Genomic DNA, 23,563 nt, shown 5'->3' on the forward strand with positions numbered 1-23,563 from the left:
AATTAGAAGTAATACAAAATGTAGTGAGATAAGCATGATATGTTACAGATTCTAAATAGTGTGACTTAATTTAAAATCTTCTTAATGATGTGATCAGGAATGAATAAATATTTTAGTTTCCACCTCTGAGAGTAGCCTCAGTGAACCAGTGATGCATGTCAGAGTCTGTATCAGAAGCTCACAGCTGCAACACTGCAAATAGTAACTGAGGGAGGTTTTTGTAAGACTCTGTATCACTGTGTGAACTCTGGGCCTCTATATGCTCCCATACAGTAGTAATCTCCTGCATCTGCAGCCTGAACTCCATTGATTGTCAGAGTGAACTCAGGCTCAGATCCACTGCTGCTGAAATGACTCGGAGTATCAGATTCACGGCTGCTGATTTTGTAAAACAGCAGTTTGGGAGGCTGTCCAGGTTTCTGAAGGTACTAACTAAGTCCAGCAACTCCTTGTGGCACTAATGGTCACAGTGCCTGACAGGCTTGGCTTAACAGAGTCAGAAAACTATTGGCAAATGACTTTGAAATGAGAACTAAAATGATTTGAATCTTGAAGAAAGAACAACAGAAAATGTATCAGGTTAAATCAGAGAAACATGAACAGCACAAACTGAATTAAAAACAAACAAATAAAAAAACTCTCACCCTGACTCAGAAAGCCAAACATTATAATCAGAGTTACTGGAAACATCACTTGACCCTGACCACTGCTGAGAGTAGGGCTTCAGCAACACTTCCTGTTGGCATTTGATGTGTTTTATAGCTTGATGAAGTTACACTGCGACCCAGTGTTTTCTGTTTTTGTTTTAAGTTTTATTCTGGGAATTGTGGCTTTCTGTCTTGTATTTCCTCTTTACCTCTTTTAAAACACCCACGTCCAGTGTTCAGTGTTTTGGTTTTCGCTTCACTGTTGTCTTGTCTAATTAGGTTCAGCTGTGTCTCCCTCCTGTGTGCCATTATCTTTTTACTTTTGTGTGTATATTTAGTGCGTGGTTACCTCTGTTCTTCGCCGGAGCGTCTGCGTATCATTCTGTGTATCATGCCTGTTGGTCATCCTGTTCATCTTCCCCAGTGTCTTTCCAGCTACGTTTCCATGTTTCAGGTTGTTTAGCTTTTAGGTCCGCAGATGTCTGTGAGGACACAGAGCAGAGATCTGAGCAAGAGCAAATGCCAACAACACAGTGAGAGGAGCTGTTATTATGTGTGTATATGGATATTAGCAAACACTGAAATACATTTCTTGCACGCAACAATGAATTTTGTTCGCTCAAATTAAACTTTTCTTCGCTCAAAATAATTTTCTCCTCAAAATGCAACATTTGCGCTTGCAAATTTTCTTTACGTGCTCACAGAATAGAGGGACAAAAAAAAAGCGCCATAGCCATCTGCCGTGACTGGTTGGGGTGAGGGACACCTATTTAAATGGTAACTGTAACAAAATACATTTACTGATATTTTGTATTAAATATGTGACGCCGGTACATGTATTCCGTTACTCCCCAACACTGGAGGCCATAAGCAGATTCTGTTTCTGTACAGCGATGAGCTCTGAAACCTGACTGAAACTCTTCAAATAAGTCATTCCTCTGCAGATGATCTGATAGCTGTTTGACAAATACTCTTTCAAGGATTTTTGAGACAAAAGAAAGCAAAGACTAATTAGCTAAGACTGCGTCAAGACTGGGTCAAGAGAAGGCTTTTTAAGTAACTGTTTAACTATTGCCAGCTGTTACTGAAGTTAACTCAGAAAGACCAATTGCAGAAAAAGACTCTATATGAATATCAATGGTACTGAAAGTAGCTGTAGATAATATTACATCTGTGAGATGATTATGAGTATTTTTTTCTCTAATGGTTCAAATTTTATTTGTGAAGAAGTTCATGAAGTCATTACCAGTTAACATTAAAGGGATGGTTGAGTCAACAGTGCTCTGACTTTTTGTCCGCATGGCTACAGTGCTGAAGAGAAACCTTGGGTTGTTCTTATTTTCTTTAATCAGTGATGAATAGAAAAATGTTCTAGCTTTACAGAGGGCTTTCTTATAATGCAGCAAACTAAAGCTAAAAGATGATCTTCTAAATTTTTTATATGTCATTTTGTCTCCAGCTTATAAGTTATCTGCTTCAAGGTTTGTGTTTGAGAGTTATACCAGGGAGTCAAGTACTTTTGATTTGAGGATCTCTTTTTCACATGAGCTACAGTAGCCAGAGTCATACTTAGTGAGGAGGCAAAATTATTAACAAGATAATCGACCTCTGTTGGAGTAGCGTTCATTTAGCTGCTCTGCTCTGGTTGGTACAGGCCATTGAAGATGATAACAGTGATTGAATTATATTCTTAAATTTAGTTACAGCACTTTCAGAAAGACATCTACTGTGATAAAGTCTACTCTCCACTGCTGTGTAATCAATTATTGTACTTAGAAAAGCATTAGACAACATAAGGTTTTCAGGAAACACTGTTAAATGTTCAGTTTCTATGCCATATGTTAAAACAAGATCTAGAGTGTGGTTAAAGTGGTGGGTGGGTTCTTTTACATTTTGAGAGAAGCCAATTGAGTCTAATAACAGATTAAATGCCATATTGAGGCTGTCATTTTTAGCATCTACATGAATGTTAAAATCACCCACAATAATTATTTTATCTGAGCTGAGCACTAAATCAGATAAAAGTCTGAGAAATCAGGCAGAAACTCTGTGTAAGGCCCAGGTGAATGATAGATATGAACAAATAAGACTGTTTTGGGGGGGTTTCCAGCTAGGGTGAACAAGGCTAAGCATCAGGCTTTGAAATGAATTAAAACTCTGTCTTGGTCTGTGGCTGGTTAATAAGCTGGTGTGGGAAATTGCTGCCACACCGCCCCCTTCAAGGATTCTTGGGGGTGTTGATTCATTTAAACTAACATAATCATCCTGCTGTAACTCAGACTTATTCTTCCTGCCCTTTAATACAGACCTGGAATTGTCTTCAGCAGGACTACATCAATCAGGCATAACACTTGCCTGATATTGGTTGGTCCCATTTTTGCTGCTAAAACAGCCCTGAACAGTTGAGACATGGACTCCATTAGATCTCTGAAAGTGTCCTGCTGTATCATTCAATTCCTGTAAGTTGTAAGGTGGGGCATCCATGGATTGTGAACCATGTGATCCATGTTTTTCGAGCGCATCTCACACATGTTTTGTTGGGATTGAAATGTGGAGAATTTGGAGACAAAGTCAACACTGCAAACTCATTGTTGTGCTCCTGAAACTGTTTCGGAACCATTTTTGCTTTGGAGGAGAACACATTATCCTGCTGAAAGAGGCCACAGCGAATAAATATCATTTCTATGACAAGTCTGCAACAATGCTTAAGTAGGAGGTAAGTGCCAAAGTAGAATCCACATGGATGGCAGGACCCAAGGTTTCCCAAAGAGATCACACTTCCTCCTATAGTGCATCCTGGTACCTGGTGTTCTCCAGTTAAGCAATGCACACACATGTTATTTAAAAGAACATTTTGCTAATCAGACCACATTCCCATGCCCAATGTTGGCGCTTTTAGTGGTAGGCACCCTGACTGGTCTGTGGCTATGCAGCCACATACACAACAAACTGTGAGATAAGATAAGAAGAGGTAATCAGTGTTATTCACTTTCCCTGTCATTGGTTATAATGATATGCCTGATTGGTGTAAATACAGACCTTCTTACAGTCCTTTTGCATAGCAAGTAAATAATGCCTGTCTGTGTGTGTGATGACTGCAAATGCAGTCACACTAAATGAAAATATATATATATACACGGAAAAGAAAAAAGTGACATTACAGTGTTTTCATTTGCTGACAATCAATCAAGTCTTTTTAGAAAAAAAAACAAAACAGGAACATGGCTTTGGTGTGCTGGCAAAACATACTACCTAAACTTGTTATGATTTATTAAACTTCTTTTTTCTTTTTGTCACATGCACATGTTTAATCCACATTATGTAACCCAAAAAAACCAAAGAAGGAACCTGGTGTCAAGTGCCAGGAAAGCTTATTAACTCTAATCTCATCATGATCTGATGATGAGATCATGATTCCTTACATATGACAGAGTGACACCCACGATAGTCATCATGAGCTTATTGCGATAACCACAGCTTGTCCTTTTGGTACTTCAGGTTTTGTACTGACAGAACTACTGATACAGCAGCACTCCGAGGCTTAGCCAAGAGAATTGGTTGAAAGTAGATCTGTGGTAATGCAAAGATCAGAGAGGCTGGGCATGAACTCACAGTAGGAAAAGCAAAAGGAACACACCTGCTGATCTGATCAATATGATTTTTGAAGAAAACTTTGTGTGAGAGAGATCACTGCTAAAAAGTGTTGACAACAACAAGTTAAAGCTTTAATGATCTTCATGGGAAGATATTGGGAATATAAAGCTTAAAAAAATACACAAACAAACAACAAAGACTTAATACAATGTGACTATTAGGGGAGTGCAAAAAAGAAACAAGAAAGCTGTGAGCTGGTGGAAACAGATGTTTAAAAATAAATCCTTATTTCAAAATTCCCCCAAAGAAGTGTAGATGAGTATTTAGTGCTTGGTGAAGTTACTGTGTTCACTGGTCTGTGTCAGAGTTTCTTCCTCTTCAGCAGCTGCAGTCAGTTCCTGCTGTAACAGCTCAGTGTCTCTGCAGTCTGACTGAGGAAGGTTTTTGTACGACTACAAATCACTGTGTGAACACATAAGCACTGTTTATGTAGTGGTAACTCTGACAGTAGTAAACTGCTGCATCTTCAGTCTGAACTCCACTGATGGTCATAGAGAAGTCAGAGCTGCTTCCACTGCCACTAAATCGAGATGGTGTTCCTGACTGAAGCTTTTTCGCAAATCTTATTAGGAGCTTTGGAGTCTGTTCAGACTTCTGTTGATACCAGGCCATACCCTCATCACCATCAGACCATCTGTAAACAGCTCGGTTGGTCCTACAGGTCAGAGTCACAGTGGATCCAGGAGTAGACGTCACTACTGGAGGTTGAGTCACAGTCACCTGACCGCTGCATCCTGCAGACAAAAACAAATCATTCATTTATCAGCAGAAATCAATGAGAGAAAAAGCAGCACATCATGTTTGAAATGTTGCTGAGTGAATGAACCTGTAAAACAGCAGCAGGTCAGCGTCCAGATGAGGATGGTGATGAGAGTCATGGTGGTTGTGCTTTCTGCTGTGTTGACTGACAGATGTGAGTCCTGCAGTGTTGAACTCACAGGACTATAAACCTTCTCAGTTCTCTGGAGGATCAGCTGATGATGCAAAGCCTCCTCTCTATGGAAATGATTTCACTGCTCTCAACACACTGAGGGCAATGTGGGCACAAAGTCAGAAGAAAAATCGTTTGAATTAATACCATTAAAAGTTTGAATTTATGCCATAGAGAAAAATATATTTGGAAACATATATATTAACACCTGGATTAAAATGGCACTTTGGTTTGTATGCTTACTTTTTGATTTTGGTATCATAAATACACTATACTTGTATAGCATTCTTAAGTATATTGTCATAGTTTCATAATTCATGATTTTTGAAGCCTTTTCTGTTTGCTGTGTTAAACAGTTTTTTGTGTATTTAAAAAAAATAAGTATGTGTGATATGAAAATTAAGTTTTGTCTTCAATTCTTAATACTAAAAATACAATTATGATAATTATGATTTAAATTCATTAAATAATTTTAAGTCACTTTAGTTAAATCATTTTCTGCATTTAATGAGGTGTACTGTGATGTTTTACATGAAAAAAAGGTTCATTTTCAGTGGTTAGAGGTTTGTTCAGAGTGCAGGAGGTTTTTGTACGACCACTTAATGAGTTTGTATCACTGTGGAACACTTTTGGTGGAGGAACCAAACTCATCGTTGGCTGTAAGTACCAGAAATTTCTCATTTTTGAAAAATGCAGTATTTATTAAGTTTTTCTTTTTCTTTTTTTTTTTTAAACAGAACTTTGATCAAATTCAGTGATTATTATTAAGTTGATGTTTGGAACATTTTGGAAGAGACTTTTCTTAAATTAATATTCATTCAGTCTTTGAAGGAACTGAACTTACAGAAAACAAATTTTTATGTACTTTTTGGTTCATTTCACTTCTTTATATATTATCTGGTTACAATATTTAAAGCTGTGATAGTGACGTTTTAGTTCACTTTGATTTAAAATGTGTTTTTACTCATGAATTATAAAATAAAAACAAAAATTGATTTATGTGTTGTCGACTTATATTAGAAAAAAGAAATTAACTCAGTATATTTAGATCAATTGTGTGTTCATGGTTGATCAATTTTAAATTAAGTTAAAAGGAAGTGAAAGAAACAGGTGTGAAGTTTTAACTGTATTCTCATGAGTGCTTTAGCTTTGTCAGTTTCAAATAAGAAGATTATCACAGGATTGAGTTATTAACTGTAACACATCATGAAAAAATAAAGGTTTGATCAGTAATGACTGACAATATATTTATTCAGATGTACATTTGTATCTCTTTTTTCGGTTATCTTCAACTTTTTCTCCTCCAGCGGGTGTGGTGAGGCCCACCCTCACTGTCCTCCCTCCATCCAAAGAGGAAGACAAACAGAGTAGTGCCACTGTGGTGTGTTTGGCCACCGGGGGCTTCCCCTCAAACTGGAATTTGGGCTGGAAGGTGGGGGGCACCAGCACATCCTCAGGGGTTTCAACCAGCCTGGAGGTCTTGGGGACAGACGGCCGCTACAGCTGGAGCAGCACCCTGAGCCTCTCTGCAGACCAGTGGAGGAAGGCGGGCTCAGTGAGCTGTGAGGCCAGTCTGAGTGGACAGAGCCCCGTCACTCAAACCCTGGACCCTGACCACTGCTCAGAGTAGAGCTTCAGCAACACTTCCTGTCTGCATATGATGTGTTTTATAGTTTGATGAAGCTACATGTTTCTGCTGTTGCGATATTTTTGCAAACATTTGACTTTCTTATGATGTGCATGCTAAGTTTATCAGCTAATATTATCCATGTTGACTTTAAAACCATGGTGTAAAAAAAGCAAAATCACAAAATAAAATCACAGCTTATGAAAAATCACTTTTGTTTTGCTCTTGAGGAGAAGCTTTTAAAAGCTTATTTGTGTGCGAAGTGAGCGATTGCTGTTGACCTTTGAAACAAAAGATGAAGGTACCAACAAAATTCAGCTTTATACTGGTGAGGAGTTGGAAATTGCCATCATGAATGTAACATGGTCTTATATATTGCAAAATGTAACTGAGTCTTGCTGCCCCACTACAGCTGAACTTCCCACCTCCCAAATCCAACTTTAACACCTGATTACAACCCTGTGGTAGGAAACTGATAAAACAAGAAAAACAACATTTTCATGCATGAAATGCAATCATTGTTTAGTTCAAATCAAAGTACATGCTTTTTATTTAAGTTAAAAACTGTGTACAGGGTCTGGGTTCAATATTTGGTTTTGATGACTAGATGTATTTTCTGTGCAAGTTTTTTGACTAAGACTTGAATTTTGAACCTCTAAGTCCATCCAGTCTTGTTTTCTCAAGGAATTAATACTGCAAAAATCTGACTCAAAGCATTATCAAAGAACACCATATCTTCTCTTGCCTCCCTTTGTGGCCTTCTGGCAAATTGTAGAATTAATATTAAAATTTTATTAATCAGATTTAAAGCCCTTCATGGCCAGGCTGATGTTTGTGCAGCACCACTGCTAACAACATGTTATTGCAGTCAGTCGTTTGAGGCTGTAGCAAATACATTTTTCTGTATTTTCTGCTCGTTTTAGTTATCCTGATCATTTGGCTATATAATATTGGCCTTTGTTGACAACAGTTACTTGCATTTAAATATGTATTTATGTATGCTGTGATATGAAAACGTATTTCATATAAGTTGATTTTATTTACGATGTGAAGCACCTTATAACTTTGTGATTCAAAATGTACTGTACAAACAAAATTATTTTATATTACCTTCTTATGCACAGCAAATTAGAAGTAATATAAAATGTAGTGAGATGAGCACAAAGTAACACTGAAGTAACACTGTTTAGAATCTGTAACATATATTACAGATTCTAAACAGTGTTACTTCGTTTAAAATCTTCTTGATGATGTGATCAGGAATGAATAAATATTTTAGTTTCCACCTCTGAAAGTGGACTCAGTGAACCAGTGATGCATGTCAGAGTCTGTATCAGAAGCTCACAGCTGCAACACTGCAAATAGTAACTAAGGAAGGTTTTTGTACGACTCTGTATCACTGTGTGCACTGGCCTGTATATGCTCCCATACAGTAGTAATCTCCTGCATCTGCAGCCTGAACTCCATTGATTGTCAGAGTGAACTCAGGCTCAGATCCACTGCTGCTGAAATGACTCGGAGTATCAGATTCACGGCTGCTGATTTTGTAAAACAGCAGTTTGGGAGGCTGTCCAGGTTTCTGTATATACCAGCTGAGATCATCATCAACTCCTTTACTGGCTGTACAGCTCAGAGAGACCGTCTGCCCCAAAGCAGCAGCCTTAAATACAGGAGACTGAGTCACAGATGAACTGGCATCTGATCCTGGAAATTAAAATATGTTACTTTGTTAAAATGACAGTGTGATGTAAAGTACAACATAACAGAGAATACAATAGAACCACATCACTCATCACCTTGAAGTCTGAGCACAATTGTGATCAGCAGTGGAGTCAGCAACATCATCATCATTATGATAAATCTCACTGTCAGAGACTCTGCACAGATGTTTCCCGCTGGTTCTTCTTAAACTGGTTTAGGATCAGTGAAGCGCAGCAAGCATTCAAAACACAACCTGCAAACAAATACCTGTATTCTCATGTCAGTTGAAAGCTCTGCAGCCTTCAGCCAGACTGAAGAATTTTTTTTTACAACTGTAAATCACAGTGTGAACTCTCCACTATCAGACAGTAATAGTCTCCAGCATTGCTGATGGATAAAGTCTATTGAGAACCAGATCTACGGCCTCTAAACTGAAATAGAGTTCCTGAGTAGAGATGTATCGCCTAGCATATTAGAAGTTTGGGAGGCTGTCCAGGTTTCTGAAGGTATCAGCTTAGAATAGCACTAATATTTGAACTCCTTGTGTAGTGATGGTCACAGTCCCTCCAAGACTGACAGATTTAGATTGATCAGTTTGAGTAAGAACATTGCTGTCAAATGACTCTGAAATGAAAAATAAATTGATTTCATTCTTAAGAAAAAAATATCCCAAAATATGTCATTTTAAATCAGAAAAACTCTGACAGCATAACAGAATAAAAAAATGAGTCAGAAACCCATCATCACAATCAGAGTTATTGAAAACATCGACTTGATGCAGTTTTCAGTGTGAGTGAATGAACAGTTCAGATGCTCAGTGACAGAAGAACTTAAACTCTGAGAAACAGTGAGGCATAAAAATCATGCAAAACACATTTAGGTGTCAAACACACATCTTTTCTTGTAAAGCAGAAAAAGTAGATATTATTGATAATCACATGATTGAGCTGATATATTCTTTTCGAAAAGTGTTTTTTCTTCATGGCAGAATTTCACTTTTGTTTTCTTCCTAATGGCAAAACAAGCAGCAACATGTCAAAGCATACTGTCCAAAGTCTTGATGTGAAATTTTTTTCTCCTCTTTGTCACATATAGATTTAGATAGAATGCTGGAATAATGGGTTTCACAAAGGAATATAAATTCCTGAGTTAAACTTAGACTGTACTTAGTGGCATTTGACCCACTGCCTGAATTTTTTCTTCACATGCTAGGTTGACACTTATATTTATCAAAATATCATGGACTTATTTTGACAACGGCTCTTCTTTTTATAGCCTCATATTTTTTCTTCCACTTCCACTTTACAGCAAAATAGCCAATAATCTTAATATCACTGCACTTTAACTCTTTGTGTGGTTGGATTTTATTACTCTAGTGAAAGGCTGTCCAGCTTTTTACCCATGTCTCCTTGTTACAGTTCTAGCAGTTTTGTGTGTTGTGTGGGTGTGCCCAGTCTCTTCCAGGAGCTCAGCTGCCACCCATTTCTCCTGAAGAGCCTGTGCGCAACTGTATTCATTTAGGAATCAGCCACCCAGAAGTATAAAGGCAGTGAAGTGCCACTCACTCAGTGAGTGGGCTAGCTTTGGGTGCTGAGTGTTAGTGGTGTAGTCTGCCTGTATTAATGGAGAGTGGTGTTGAGCTCCCAGTGAGTATCTGGTATTTGCTGGCAGCAGAAGTGAACCTGTAACTTGGTTAACCATCTGCTTTTCTTTTCCCAGGGTATTGCAGGTTGTGGTTGTTTTTTTGGTTTTGTTCAGTTCAAACAGTGGTATAGCCCTTTCTTTGAGTTAGTATCTTTTTAAATAAAACTTTGATTTTCACAGTTTACTCCGTTTCTCTGCTCTAAACATTAGCAGGGGTTGTGGGCCAATTGATGTGATAGAGGGGTTCCTCTTGATCACTTAAGTGAAGAAGAGATACTACTTCAGCAGCAGCACCTGGCGGCTATGCTGGGAGAGTAGTTATAGGGTCATCTCTCATGACCTTAGGCAGTCCCAGTCTATCTACAAGAGCCAGTGTGCAGGGTACAACACTGCTGTAAACTTGAAGTCATAGATGTCTTGATGTATGCTCAATCATCCAGTTAAGGAAATCCCAAAAAGTTCATTCTGTTCATCTGGACGTAGCATTTTCAGTGGGAGAAACATTTTGTCACCCATCCCAGTAACTTCTTCAATCTAGGCTGACTGCAGGTTTCCCCAACCTTTATAAGGAGTACGTGCAGAGACATTTAAAGGGGCGGGTGCTTAAAGTTAAAAGAGGACACATAGAACCAGGCTGAGAAAACACACATTTATCAAGAATCTAACATGGAATCACATCATACTACATCACTGTCATCAGGTGGGGACAATGCAAAGCAAACATAGCCTATGTTTTACTTGATGGGGTACAATGTTGCTGTTGATGGGTTGCTGCTGCTTTTGCTGCTGATAGTGCTGGTGGGGAGGGCTGTGTTGATTTGAGCCTGCAGACATAAAAAAGTCCAAAGGAGAGATGGTAGCTGATAAAACAAGTGTTATGAGATGATAATAAAATGCAAAGATTGGTGACAGTGCTTGGAACCATAAGGCAACGGATTGAAAAAACAGTGGGAAATAACCTAGGCTCTGCCTGTGAATCACTCTGTGCCTCTCTTCCTCCTTCCACCTCATCTTCATCTGATCTATCACTCTCCACTTGCTCTCCATCTGAAAACAAGGCACAATTTGCTATTGCATTAATCTATTATTTAAGTATCCGCAATTAACAGCTTGTGCACCTAATCCATAATAATTTAATGATAGAAAAATGTAGAACCAAAATCAAATCGCAGGACACACCAGAATTCACGGATCACATTAACTCGTTGGACCAATACATCAAGTTTACAAGGGAGGATATGAAAAATGACAGGTTGGCCTTCTTAGACTGCAAGATTTCCATCAGTAATGGGAGACATTTAGAAGCTGATGTGTACTGTAAACCAACGCATACGGATGAGCGTTTAAGGTCTGACTCTCATCATCCACTGGAGCACAAAATGGGTGTGATCAGGACACTACAACACATCAGAGAACATCATCCCCAAAGATACAGTGGCCAGGGAAGCAGAAGAACATCATATCAAGCGGATGGCACAACACAGAAGACCTAACTCTTCAGGCCAGGACTCCACAGTCTATTTACACCTATCTTGATATACCTTTATTAGTCCCACAAGGGGAAATTTCATGTTAAGGCTGCCGACCTATTGCACGCAATGGCGGCGCCATCTTACCCTCCGACCATACATACATTACACAAAAACATCACATGGGGAAGACAGGGCAGAGAGGTATAACAATGGAAAATGCACCACATGAGGAAAGATAAGGAGAAAAAAATAACTCCCCCCAGACTGAGCTGGGGGGAGTCACAGGCCAGTGGATGAAGATGTACACATCTTGAACATGGATGAACGCTGGTTTGAGCGTGGAGTCACAGAATCCATTTACATGAAAGGGAAAGGCCATCTCTGGATTGAGGAGGGAGCCCAAGGGTACATCTTTCACCATCTTACAGTGCTGTGATTGCAGCCATTCCCTAATTCTCTGTGTATGGTACTCATGGCCATAGAGCAGTGGTCATTGATCATGGATTTATGGTCTTTGATCACTGGCTGTTGATCAATGGTCATGACAATTTGCATATTAATGATCAAGAAAGTGACCTCACAGGCCATTGTTCGGCAGTGGTGCTAGTTTCATTCATTATGCAAATGAATGAATGAAAGCTGCAGTCGGATGAGAGTGAAGAAGTCAGTTGTCCCACTGAAAAGGCTACGTCCAGATGAACAGAATCAACTTTGGGAGTGTTGGTGAGGTTACTATCAGCTGCGTGTTCAGTGGTCTGTGTCAGAGTATCTTCTTTTTCAACAGCTGCAGTCAGTCCCTGCTGCAACAGCTCAGTGTCTCTGGAGTGTGACTGAGGGAGGTTTTTGTACGACTACAAATCACTGTGTGGACAACCAAGTACTGTCTATGTTATGAACACTCTGACAGTAGTAAACTGCTGCATCTTCAGCCTGAACTCCACTGATGGTCAGACTGAAGTCAGAACTGCTTCCACTGCCACTAAATCGAGTTGGTGTTCCTGAATGACTTATGCTCACTTGCTTTATTAGAAGTTTTGGTGTCTGTCCAGATTTCTGCTGATACCAGGCCATACACTGACGACTATCACCACAGTTGGAATATGTTGCTGGGTTGGTCCTACAGGTCAGAGTCACAGTGGATCCAGGAGTAAATGTCACTACTGGAGGTTGAGTCACAGTCACCTGACCGCTGCATCCTGCAGACAAAAACAAATCATTCATTTATCAGCAGAAATCAATGAGAGAAAAAGCAGCACATCATGTTTGAAATGTTGCTGAGTGAATGAACCTGTAAAACAGCAGCAGGTCAGCGTCCAGATGAGGATGGTGATGAGAGTCATGGTGGTTGTGCTTTCTGCTGTGTTGACTGACAGATGTGAGTCCTGCAGTGTTGAACTCACAGGACTATAAACCTTCTCAGTTCTCTGGAGGATCAGCTGATGATGCAAAGCCTCCTCTCTATGGAAATGATTTCTCTGCTCTCAACGTACAACAAAGCAATGTGAGAAGCAATACTTTTTAGAACTAAATAAATTATTATGACATGATTATGATTCTAACAAAACAGTGGAAAATACTTCAGAAAAGCGATTCTTTTTAACATCTGGATTAAAATGGCAGGTTGGTTGGAAAGCGTAGATTTTACTTTTTGAATCAAGCAAAAATATGAAAACAATCCTAAATTGTTTTTTTTTTTTTTTTTTTAAAGAAAGTCATTTGAACACAAACACTTTTATGATAAATATTTTCTGAACTGTGAAGTTTACTGGGGAAAATAGTTAATTTTCAGTGGTTAGATGCTTGATCAGAGTGTGGGAGGTTTTTGTACGGCCGCTTAACGAGTTTGTATCACTGTGGAGGACTTTTGGTGGAGGAACCAAACTCATCGTTAACTGTAAGTATCTAAATCTTCTCATTACCACAAAATATTATACTATTACTATTTAAAATATGTCATCAGAATGTATTTAAACATTGTGTGTTAAATTTTATTCTGGGTGTTTTACATGATGTTTATATAATAGGGTTTAGTCATAGTAGCTGTTATTGAAAACTTGGTATCAGAAAGTGTGAATATATAATACAGTATCATGACTGAATGTTTATATAGTACATTTAAATTACATTTTGAATAAATCTATTTTAATTAAGTTTTTTTGTATTCATCTGTGAACAAATATTTTTTCACAATATCTGAGGCTGAAAATAGCCCGAGGAAACTTTGATTTTATTTATTTGTACAAACAGTTAGCTGGATAAAAAGGTTTTACATTCTTGCCTTAAAAAATAAAAGAATTTTATTTAGATGCAATTTAACAGTTCCATCGCTGAGTTTATGGTTCAGTACTTTGAGGTAGTAAAATGGAAGAGAAAAAAACAGATGGCAGTCTGTACAGATGGTTTATTTTTTCAGTTAAGAAAATAAATGTAGGAACTAGATGCTGTACAATTGTTAGGAGTTTTCCTGTAAATTCAACTCAGATTGGAATAAATGACACTCAGAGAGGTTTTATAAATTAACGTGCACGGGAGAGAACTGGACAGGCGCTGTTCCTTCGCTTGACCTCAGTTGCTCTCGTCCGCTCTCCCGTAACACTGCTCTTTTATTGTGGTTACATGAATATGCATAGGTTCATTAACATATGACATCTTATAGGTATACATGTGAACAAAGAATACCCTTCGTGTGTGTGTGTGTGTGTGTGTGGTCATAAAATGACTTCCTAACCCTGCTGGCCTGGAAGTCCAGCAGTTCATCTAAACAAAATGCACTTAGAGTAAAACAGACATAGATACGTGTATCCTACCATAAAACAATAAGACAAGGTACGACCTCTCCCATGCTCCCAGGATGTGGGTGTGAAAGCCAGAGTGCTCTGGAATGCACACAAGCTTCCTAGGATGAGACATCCTTTCAGGATACTATCAACTACATACTTCTAAACACAAATGATTACATGCAGCATTCTACCATAAGTAAACCTATATAATTAAAAGGTAATACTGACATTATATTTAACATTCTATTAACATTCCCTCCTGTTGTCAGTTTAACTTTTAAATGAGATATCATTATGTAACATCTTGTTGTACATTTCTGTCACATCCTCATTAATCACACAAAATCTTCACGTTCCAACAGGTCAGAGTCATTATCATCATTTGTCACAACTATGTATGCAGTAACACTGGAAGATATTATACGGTTAATCATGAGTTTTAGACATGGCAGGATACATGTTACAAAGTCACAAAATAAAAGTAAAAAATAGTCCAACTCCAATAAGTAGTCTTTCTAGCACCTGGCTTCAACCTTAAGTATTGTGTTTTTGGCAGGTCATAGATGTTCTCACATATTCTTTTACTGAAGTTTCAAAATTAAAACAAAAAAAATAAAAAATAAAATTAAAAAATAAAGTGTAAAATTGTTGATTTATTATAGAGATCATCTTCCCTCCTGTCGAGACATGATTTAAAGCATGGCTCACTAGAGTGGCTGTTTTGTGTAATGATTTGGGAAGAATGGGAATTCCTGCTATTTCATATGTCATCAGTGTCTAATAATGCTCCGTGTTTTAGCCATTGCGTTTGTTCTTTTAATTGTGCTGCTTCTTGTTCATCCTGCAGTACAGACAGTGGGATAGTGTGATTTTCATAAGTCGTTACTAAGACTGTGGTTGCTCTTGGCTGATAAACACAAAACCTTTTTCCTATGATTATTTTTCATCTATAATGTAGATTCTGTCTCTTTTTACTCTTTTTTCTTTACACTAGCTGGTGACCTGCAGAATCACCGCTCTCATAATTTGTGACAATTACGTTTACACAACACACGCACACACTGCGACGTCAGGCACATTCACACTCACTTTTTTTTCATCTGCATAAATAATCATATGGCTGATGACATGTGCCATGGTGATCCATAAGTATGATCACAAGTTTATTTAATTATTTTTCAACCCAACAAAGCAAATAAACAAAAACATGATGCTGATGCTATGAACACTCTACACACGAGTCAAGATCCAGGAAAACTGCTGCGCATCTGAAAGAAGAAGCTGAACTCACGGATACGCTACATACTCGAGTTATCATAGTTCTCTTCCCCTTTCTTTGATGAGTTCTCAGCCAGCTCCTGATCTGATAATGTGTAGCTTGCTCATCAGCTCAGAAGAGACAGTAACGCAACCTCACACAGTGGTTGCGTGCTTTTGCCCACAGTGGCAAAGACTTACACATATTAATTTCAACTTCTCCATCATGTAGTTTTAGCTGTTTTATACAGGGTTCAGCTTATTAGTTGTTTTCATAGGTGTGCTCTATATCTCAACAATGGCTCATATTAGAATGACAGTTTTTAAACAGGTCAAGTGCCTCTATGCACGTAATTAGGTAAAATATTTGCCTATTTTACTTCATCTCATATGTCATTGTACTGTATTTGAGCAACCTTAAGCTTAATGCAGATTACTTTTAACACTTATCCACCTCAATCAAATCTGTGGTCTGGAGCACAGGCTGTTGTTGATCAGGGCAAGCTAAAGAATCATCTAAATATTTTGTGTCAGCAAGGGGTGGGGGAAGCCATTCACCAGAGCATAGTTTAAAGGCTGCTGATGTGGGCTGGCCTTCTCCACACGCTCTTCGAGGCTGCTGTGTTTTCTGACAACTTTTAACATGTGACATTCTCCAACCACTGGTTTACGGTGATTACAGTTATGAGCATATAAATACCTCGCACTGCCGGGAGTAAATCCTTACATGAATGTGTCGTCTCCCTGTGAGACAGTCTTACTTGCTCGGGAACCCATGATAACAACAACAACCGTGTCACAGACCTCGCCTGCTCTGCAGTCATTCACACAACAACAACAACAACAACACAAAATAGGCCTTTTCAACGCGTACTACGTTTTACGGACAAGGTTTATCTAAAAATGCTTCCAGCCCTCTTTCAGGCGAGCCTTTACTTTTAGAAATCCGCCTAAAAATGCTTCCAGCCCTCTTTCAGGCGAGCCTTTACTTCTAGAAACCCTTCTAAAAATGCTTCCAGCCCTCTTTCAGGCGAGCCTTTACTTTTAGAAATCCGCCTAAAAATGCTTCCAGCCCTCTTTCAGGCGAGCCTTTACTTTTAGGAATGCTACCAACCCCTCTGGGCGAGCTTAAACGTTTTACGCGAGGTGTCTCAGAGTGTCAATATTCACCTGGTTGCTGATTCACTGCCGGTCTCTCAGGTCCGCCTTATCAACCCCCAACGTCGTGTACCACTTGTAATAACGCCAGCCAGAACCCGAATTCACGTCTCTGGTCTTTTATACTGTACCTAGACAGTAGCTGTCGACAGACTTCAGCGCGGGCTTCTCACGACTTCAGGACTCGATGAGGTTTTCCCGTAAGAGCACACAAAACGTTATGTCCTAACTCCGGCTCGGAGGACCAAATAAATGTTAGGAGTTTTCCTGTAAATTCAACTCAGATTGGAATAAATGACACTCAGAGAGGTTTTATAAATTAACGTGCACGGGAGAGAACTGGACAGGCGCTGTTCCTTCGCTTGACCTCAGTTGCTCTCGTCCGCTCTCCCGTAACACTGCTCTTTTATTGTGGTTACATGAATATGCATAGATTCATTAACATATGACATCTTATAGGTATACATGTGAACAAAGAATACCCTTCGTGTGTGTGTGTGTGTGTGTGTGTGTGTGTGGTCATAAAATGACTTCCTAACCCTGCTGGCCTGGAAGTCCAGCAGTTCATCTAAACAAAATGCACTTAGAGTAAAACAGACATAGATACGTGTATCCTACCATAAAACAATAAGACAAGGTACGACCTCTCCCATGCTCCCAGGATGTGGGTGTGAAAGCCAGAGTGCTCTGGAATGCACACAAGCTTCCTAGGATGAGACATCCTTTCAGGATACTATCAACTACATACTTCTAAACACAAATGATTACATGCAGCATTCTACCATAAGTAAACCTATATAATTAAAAGGTAATACTGACATTATATTTAACATTCTATTAACAACAATATAATTACTTTTATGGCAGATTTAGAAAAAAAAAAGATATATGACATAGGGGAAAATTCCAACTTTAAATGTGAAATTACAACTTTGTCATTACTTGTCATTGTTATTTTTCCATTTCTTCCACGGTGCTGTTAATCTCTGTCATGTATCATAACTGTGTCATGTTCAGCTCTCTGTCCTACAGCAGAAGTTAATCTGCTCCTTGTGTGTCCCTGCTCTCCCTTCCAGCTGGCCCCATGGTCAGACCCTCAGTCTCTCTGCTTCAACCCTCCCCTGAGGATCTCTCTGGGTGCACGACCACACTGGCCTGCCTGTTGACCGGCTACTCTCCAGAGGGAGCCGATGTGAGATGGGAGGTGGACGGGAGAGAGGTGACAGAAGGGGTCCTGACCAGCTCAGAGGAGAAGAAGAGTGATCGCTACAGCAGCAGCAGCACCCTGACCCTGAGCCAGAAAAGCTGGTTGAAGGGAGAGCTTTACTCCTGTAAGGTCATCCATCATGGCCACACACAGTCCCAGTCCCTGAGCAGGAGCTGGTGTGAAGGCTAGAGGAGTTACTGAAGCCCAGGACAGGAGCCGAGTGTGTGGGGAGCAGGAGAAAGACACCCGCTTCTCTGATCTATATGTGTTTTTGTTTGTAGAAGGAAATAAAGCTTTGTGTGTGAGAGAACGACACTGATGTAAAGTGACATGTGCAGCTCAGCAGCTGGTTGTGATTGTACTTGTCATATTAATGATTCATGTTTGCATCAATAAAGCTTGCAGTTATCCAGAATATTATAAAACTTTTTTGTCTTTCTTCAATGGTGAGAAGGAAGACAGTATTCAGACATTTCATTATTCTGTTTACAACAAAATGACACAAAGGACTAGAAAACAAAAGCTCACATGTTTTAGCATGTTTATAAAAACCACTGAGGCATTATGACATCAGAATCAAATATGTAAGCAGGCAAATTTACTCAATTCTAATGAAAGTATTTGCATAAAAAGTTTAATTTTAAAGCACAATTTTATTGTAAAGAGATTCATTTCTAACAATAACATTGGCTGATTTTTTTGTTTTGTTTTAACTGACTTCAAAATAAAACAACTGCATCACATATAATACTCAATTAATGTAGGAGATGTCAGTCAATTATTCTTCTACTCATATGTAAAACCTTGCAGTTCCATGGTGTCCTGTTTGTATAGGAAAGCTGCTATGACCTTGTTATAGGACCCACTTTGTACCATCATCTGATCTGTTTCTGTTTTGACACTTTTCAGATTGTAGCCCCTAATAGTTGAATGAGCTTGGCTGACTCTGTGAGTTGTTTTGTCGCCAAGGGGCAATTGTGGCTCAAGAGTTGGGAGTTCGCCTTGTAATCGGGAGGTTGCCGGTTCGAGCCCCGGCTTGGACAGTCTCGGTTGTTGTGTCCTTGGGCGAGACACTTCACCCGTTGCCTACTGGTGGTGGTCAGAGGGCCCGGTGGCGCCAGTGTCCGGCAGCCCCGCCTGGGTCAGTACGCCAGGGTGGCTGTGGCTACAATGTAGCTTGCCATCACCAGTGTGTGAATGGGTGGATGACTGGTTGTGTAAAGCGCTTTGGGGTCCTTAGGCACTAGGAAAGCGCTATATAAATACAGACCATTTACCATTTGTTTTTAAAACTCTGCTGAAAACATATTTTTATAGTTTAGCATTTTCTAATATTTAAAACATTTTCTGCTTGTTTAAATTTCACTGGCTATGTACTTTAACTTTGATTACAGTTCTTAATAATAGTATTTTTTTATTATATAACATATATTTTCTCTGTGTAAACACTGGGTCTTCATGCACTCCCATACTACATTATTCCCCTGCATCATCAGTCTGAACTGATGTCAAGCTCCTTTTCCAAGCTCCTAAGACTACGATGACCTGGATGACTGAGAACCTTCACAGACAGACTGTCAGAGTGAAATCAGGATGGAAAATTTGTGTCAGACACAAAAAAAAAAATAATAAGAAGAAGGCAAGAGGCAGAAGGCAGCTCACTCTCTGGGCACAATTAAAGGGATAGCATTTATGATTATTATTATTATTACTGTTTAAATTCAAAGCATAAAAAGTTAATTGTTTGTATATAATTGGACATAAATAACTTGAGCTTATTATAATTTTTTAGACTATATTTGAATTTCATTCTGTTTCTCTTTACAAAGCTTTTTGTAAAGATATAATGCTTTTTGGTGTTAAGTTGGACAGAAAAGGCAGATGTGAAACGTAAAAGTGAGATCAGAGGTCAAATGTGATAGAATCACCATATACCAGTATCATTGAAACTCTGTTAAATTTTTGGCATCTTAGTGTAAAAAAACTCTGAGCTGATAGAACACGAGCATTAATCTTTGAAAGTTATGAGATTTTCAACTGAGTACAATGATTTTTGTGTTCTTTTAAGAAATAAATTTGTTATTGTTTCTTTATTTGCTTGTTTTGACAAAAATACACAGTACACCAAAAGATTATTTTAAAAAACTATTTTGAAACTAATCTGAGCAAAAATATAGTGTGAAATGCAAAAGAAAAAAATGTATATCACTCCATTGTACGTGGTGATATTTGATAGAATAAATGTTATAATATATTATATATTATATAATGTTTTATTTGTGGTGATTACATGTGAAAATAAAATTATTTGATGTCTTTAGGTTCTTTACAGTCCGTATGAATCTCTATGAAGTGATTAATGATATTAGTGGGTTTTTTTTTGGTTTTTTGTTTTTGTTTTTTTGCGCTCCTCAGATCTGTGTTCTGTTTCTCTTCAGCTTCAACAGCTGCAGTCAGTTCCTGCTGTAACAGCTCAGTGTCTCTGCAGTCTGACTGAGGGAGGTTTTTGTACGACTACAAATCACTGTGTGAACACGTAACCGTTATGATGACTCTGACAGTAGTAAACTGCTGCATCTTCAGCCTGAACTCCACTGATGGTCACAGAGAAGTCAGAGCTGCTTCCACTGCCACTAAATCGAGATGGTGTTCCTGACTCAAGTGTTTTCACATATTTTATTAGGACCTTTGGTGTCTGTCCAGATTTATGTTGATACCAAAACATGGCACCACCATCATTATATCTGGCAACAGCTCGGTTGGTCCTACAGGTCAGAGTGACAGTGGATCCAGGAGTAGATGTCACTATTGGAGGTTGAGTCACAGTCACCTGACCGCTGCATCCTGCAGACAAAAACAAATCATTTATTTATCAGCAGAAATCAATGAGAGAAAAAGCAGCACATCATGTTTGAAATGTTGCTGAGTGAATGAACCTGTAAAACAGCAGCAGGTCAGCGTCCAGATGAGGATGGTGATGAGAGTCATGGTGGTTGTGCTTTCTGCTGTGTTGACTGACAGATGTGAGTCCTGCAGTGTTGAACTCACAGGACTATAAACCTTCTCAGTTCTCTGGAGGATCAGCTGATGATGCAAAGCCTCCTCTATGGAAATGATTTCTCTGCTCTCAACACACTGAAGGAAACGGGGGGCACAAAGTCAGAAGAAAATTGCTTTGAACCAATACCATTAATGAATTTATGGAATAGAGAAAAATATATTGAAACATATTTACGCATTTTTAACACCTGGATTAAAACGGCCCTCTGGTTTGTGTACTTACTTTTGATTTTGGTATCAACAAATACAATATACCTGTAAAACTGTCTTTATTATTTTGTCATAGTTTCAGAATTCATATTTCTTGAAGCATTTCTCTTTGCTTTTTTAAACAGTTTTGTGTACGTGTGTTTAAAAATAAATAAATAAATGAATATGTGTAATGTTAAAATTGAGTTTTATCTTTCAGTTCTTAATACTAAAAATACAATTATGATAATCATGACTTCAATTCATTAAATAATTTTAAGTCACTTTAGTTAAATCATTTTCTGCATTAATAAGGTGTACTGTGATGTTTTACATGAAAAAAAGTTCATTTTCAGTTGTTACAGGTTTGTTCAGAGTGCAGGAGGTTTTTGTACGGCCACTTAATGAATTTGTATCACTGTGGTGGACTTTTGGTGGAGGAACCAAACTCATCGTTAACTGTAAGTACCAGAAATTTTTAATTTTCGCAACTACTAGCATTTACAAAACATTTTATAAAATTTTGAAAAGATATTTGATCAGGTTCGGTGATTGTTGTTGATCATTTTCAACAAAGTTGATCTCACAGTCTGAAAAATAACTTCCCTAAGATCAAAACTCATTCAGTTCTACAAATATCAGAATTTATGTTAAAAAAAATCAAAAAACAAAAAATATTTTTTTCCCTTTTCATTTTTAAGGTTCTCCGATATGTTAATTAATATATTTTAAGTATTTTCCAGGTAAAATATTTCAGGTTTGGTTATATTCAAGCTTTATTTGTCAAATATAGTGTTTGTGGATTTATTTCCATATTGTTTTTAATTTGAAAATAGCTTTTTTCAAATATTAATTTATGGAATTCTGCAAAAGTAAAAAGTGTCAGTAAACACAGACCAGCTTTGAGTTCATGGATGATTGATTGTACTTGTAGTTTAAAGGAAGTGAAAGAAGCAGATGACAAAGTTTAAACTGTACATGAGTGTTTCAAGTCTGTGGGTGTAACATTGAAAATTATCACGTAGATGAGTTATTGACTGTAAAACATTACAGAAATAATAATATTCATCAACAATAAATGATTAAACACCGTGTAGGTATTTCTTTCCTGCTTTGATTCTTATGTCTGTGGTTGCTCCTCTCTCGCCCTCTCTCTCCTCCAGTGGGTGTGGTGAGGCCCACCCTCACTGTCCTCCCTCCATCCAAAGAGGAAGACAAACAGTGCAGTGCCACTGTGGTGTGTTTGGCCACCGGGGGCTTCCCCTCAAACTGGAATTTGGGCTGGAAGGTGGGGGGCACCAGCACATCCTCAGGGGTTTCAACCAGCCTGGAGGTCTTGGGGACAGACGGCCGCTACAGCTGGAGCAGCACCCTGAGCCTCTCTGCAGACCAGTGGAGGAAGGCGGGCTCAGTGAGCTGTGAGGCCAGTCTGAGTGGACAGAGCCCCGTCACTCAAACCCTGGACCCTGACCACTGCTCAGAGTAGAACTTCAGCAACACTTCCTGTTTGCATATGATGTGTTTGATGAAGCTACATGTTTCGTTTGTTCTCATTTTCATGACTCTCTATTGTCTATTGTGCATGCAGATGTCCTCTGTTTATTCATATTGTGTTTTCAAACCATGCTATAAGAAGAAAGTCTGCGGAACAAAATAAAATCCCAGTTTATGAAAAATCACTAATGTTTTATCTTTTGATTCTTTATCTATGAAAATTTATAACTTTTATAAAAAATGCAATTTATGAAAAATGTAGAAATACATAAACATCAGTTTCTGTCACTTTTTTTGTTTTGTTTCTGTCTGGCACTTAAGAAAAGACGTGCTCATGAACTATTGCACATATTTAATGATAAATATAAAGGTTGAATCACTATAAACGTAGTTGTATACTTCTTCAGTTTTTTTTTATTCAGTGTGTTTGTGGTTGATGATTCTTGTGTTAGTGGATCAGTTATTCTCATCACAGTCCAGCACGCTGCACCTGCAGCCTTTAACCAGACTGAAGGAGGTTCTTGTACTGCTATAAATCACTGTATAAACACTCGAGTACAACGACAGCCCAAACAGTAATAATCTCCAATGTCTTCAGACTGAAACCCACTGATGGTTAAAGTGAACTGAGAACCAGATCTACTTCTACTGAATCGAGATAAGGTTCCTGAGAAGAGATTTAATTTTCAGTATATAAGAGATTTGGTTGGGTATCTGAAGGTACTGTACCACGTTAGAGCAT

General features: G+C 38.5%; 1 pseudogene and 2 gene segments (V, D, J or C); 2 read left to right on the forward strand and 1 right to left on the reverse strand.

The window, feature by feature from the left end:
- Positions 1-20,921, reverse strand: part of LOC134645480 (immunoglobulin kappa light chain-like) — a 59,690-nt pseudogene extending 38,769 nt beyond the window's left edge.
- LOC134645481 (Ig kappa chain V-III region MOPC 63-like) overlaps positions 1-22,928 on the forward strand; it is a 59,979-nt gene extending 37,051 nt beyond the window's left edge. The window contains 2 exon segments of the V gene segment in view: positions 13,536-13,570; positions 22,491-22,928. Coding sequence covers positions 13,536-13,570; positions 22,491-22,813 — 358 coding nt within the window.
- LOC135932126 (Ig lambda-3 chain C region-like) lies at positions 5,178-7,009 on the forward strand. The segment is given in 3 exon segments: positions 5,178-5,214; positions 5,775-5,891; positions 6,540-7,009. Coding segments are annotated over 3 exon segments (477 nt in total).
- Positions 22,929-23,563: the final 635 nt, after the last annotated feature.

The sequence above is a fragment of the Pelmatolapia mariae genome, linkage group LG16_19, assembly GCF_036321145.2.
Source record: "Pelmatolapia mariae isolate MD_Pm_ZW linkage group LG16_19, Pm_UMD_F_2, whole genome shotgun sequence".
In the NCBI taxonomy this organism is placed as follows: domain Eukaryota; kingdom Metazoa; phylum Chordata; class Actinopteri; order Cichliformes; family Cichlidae; genus Pelmatolapia; species Pelmatolapia mariae.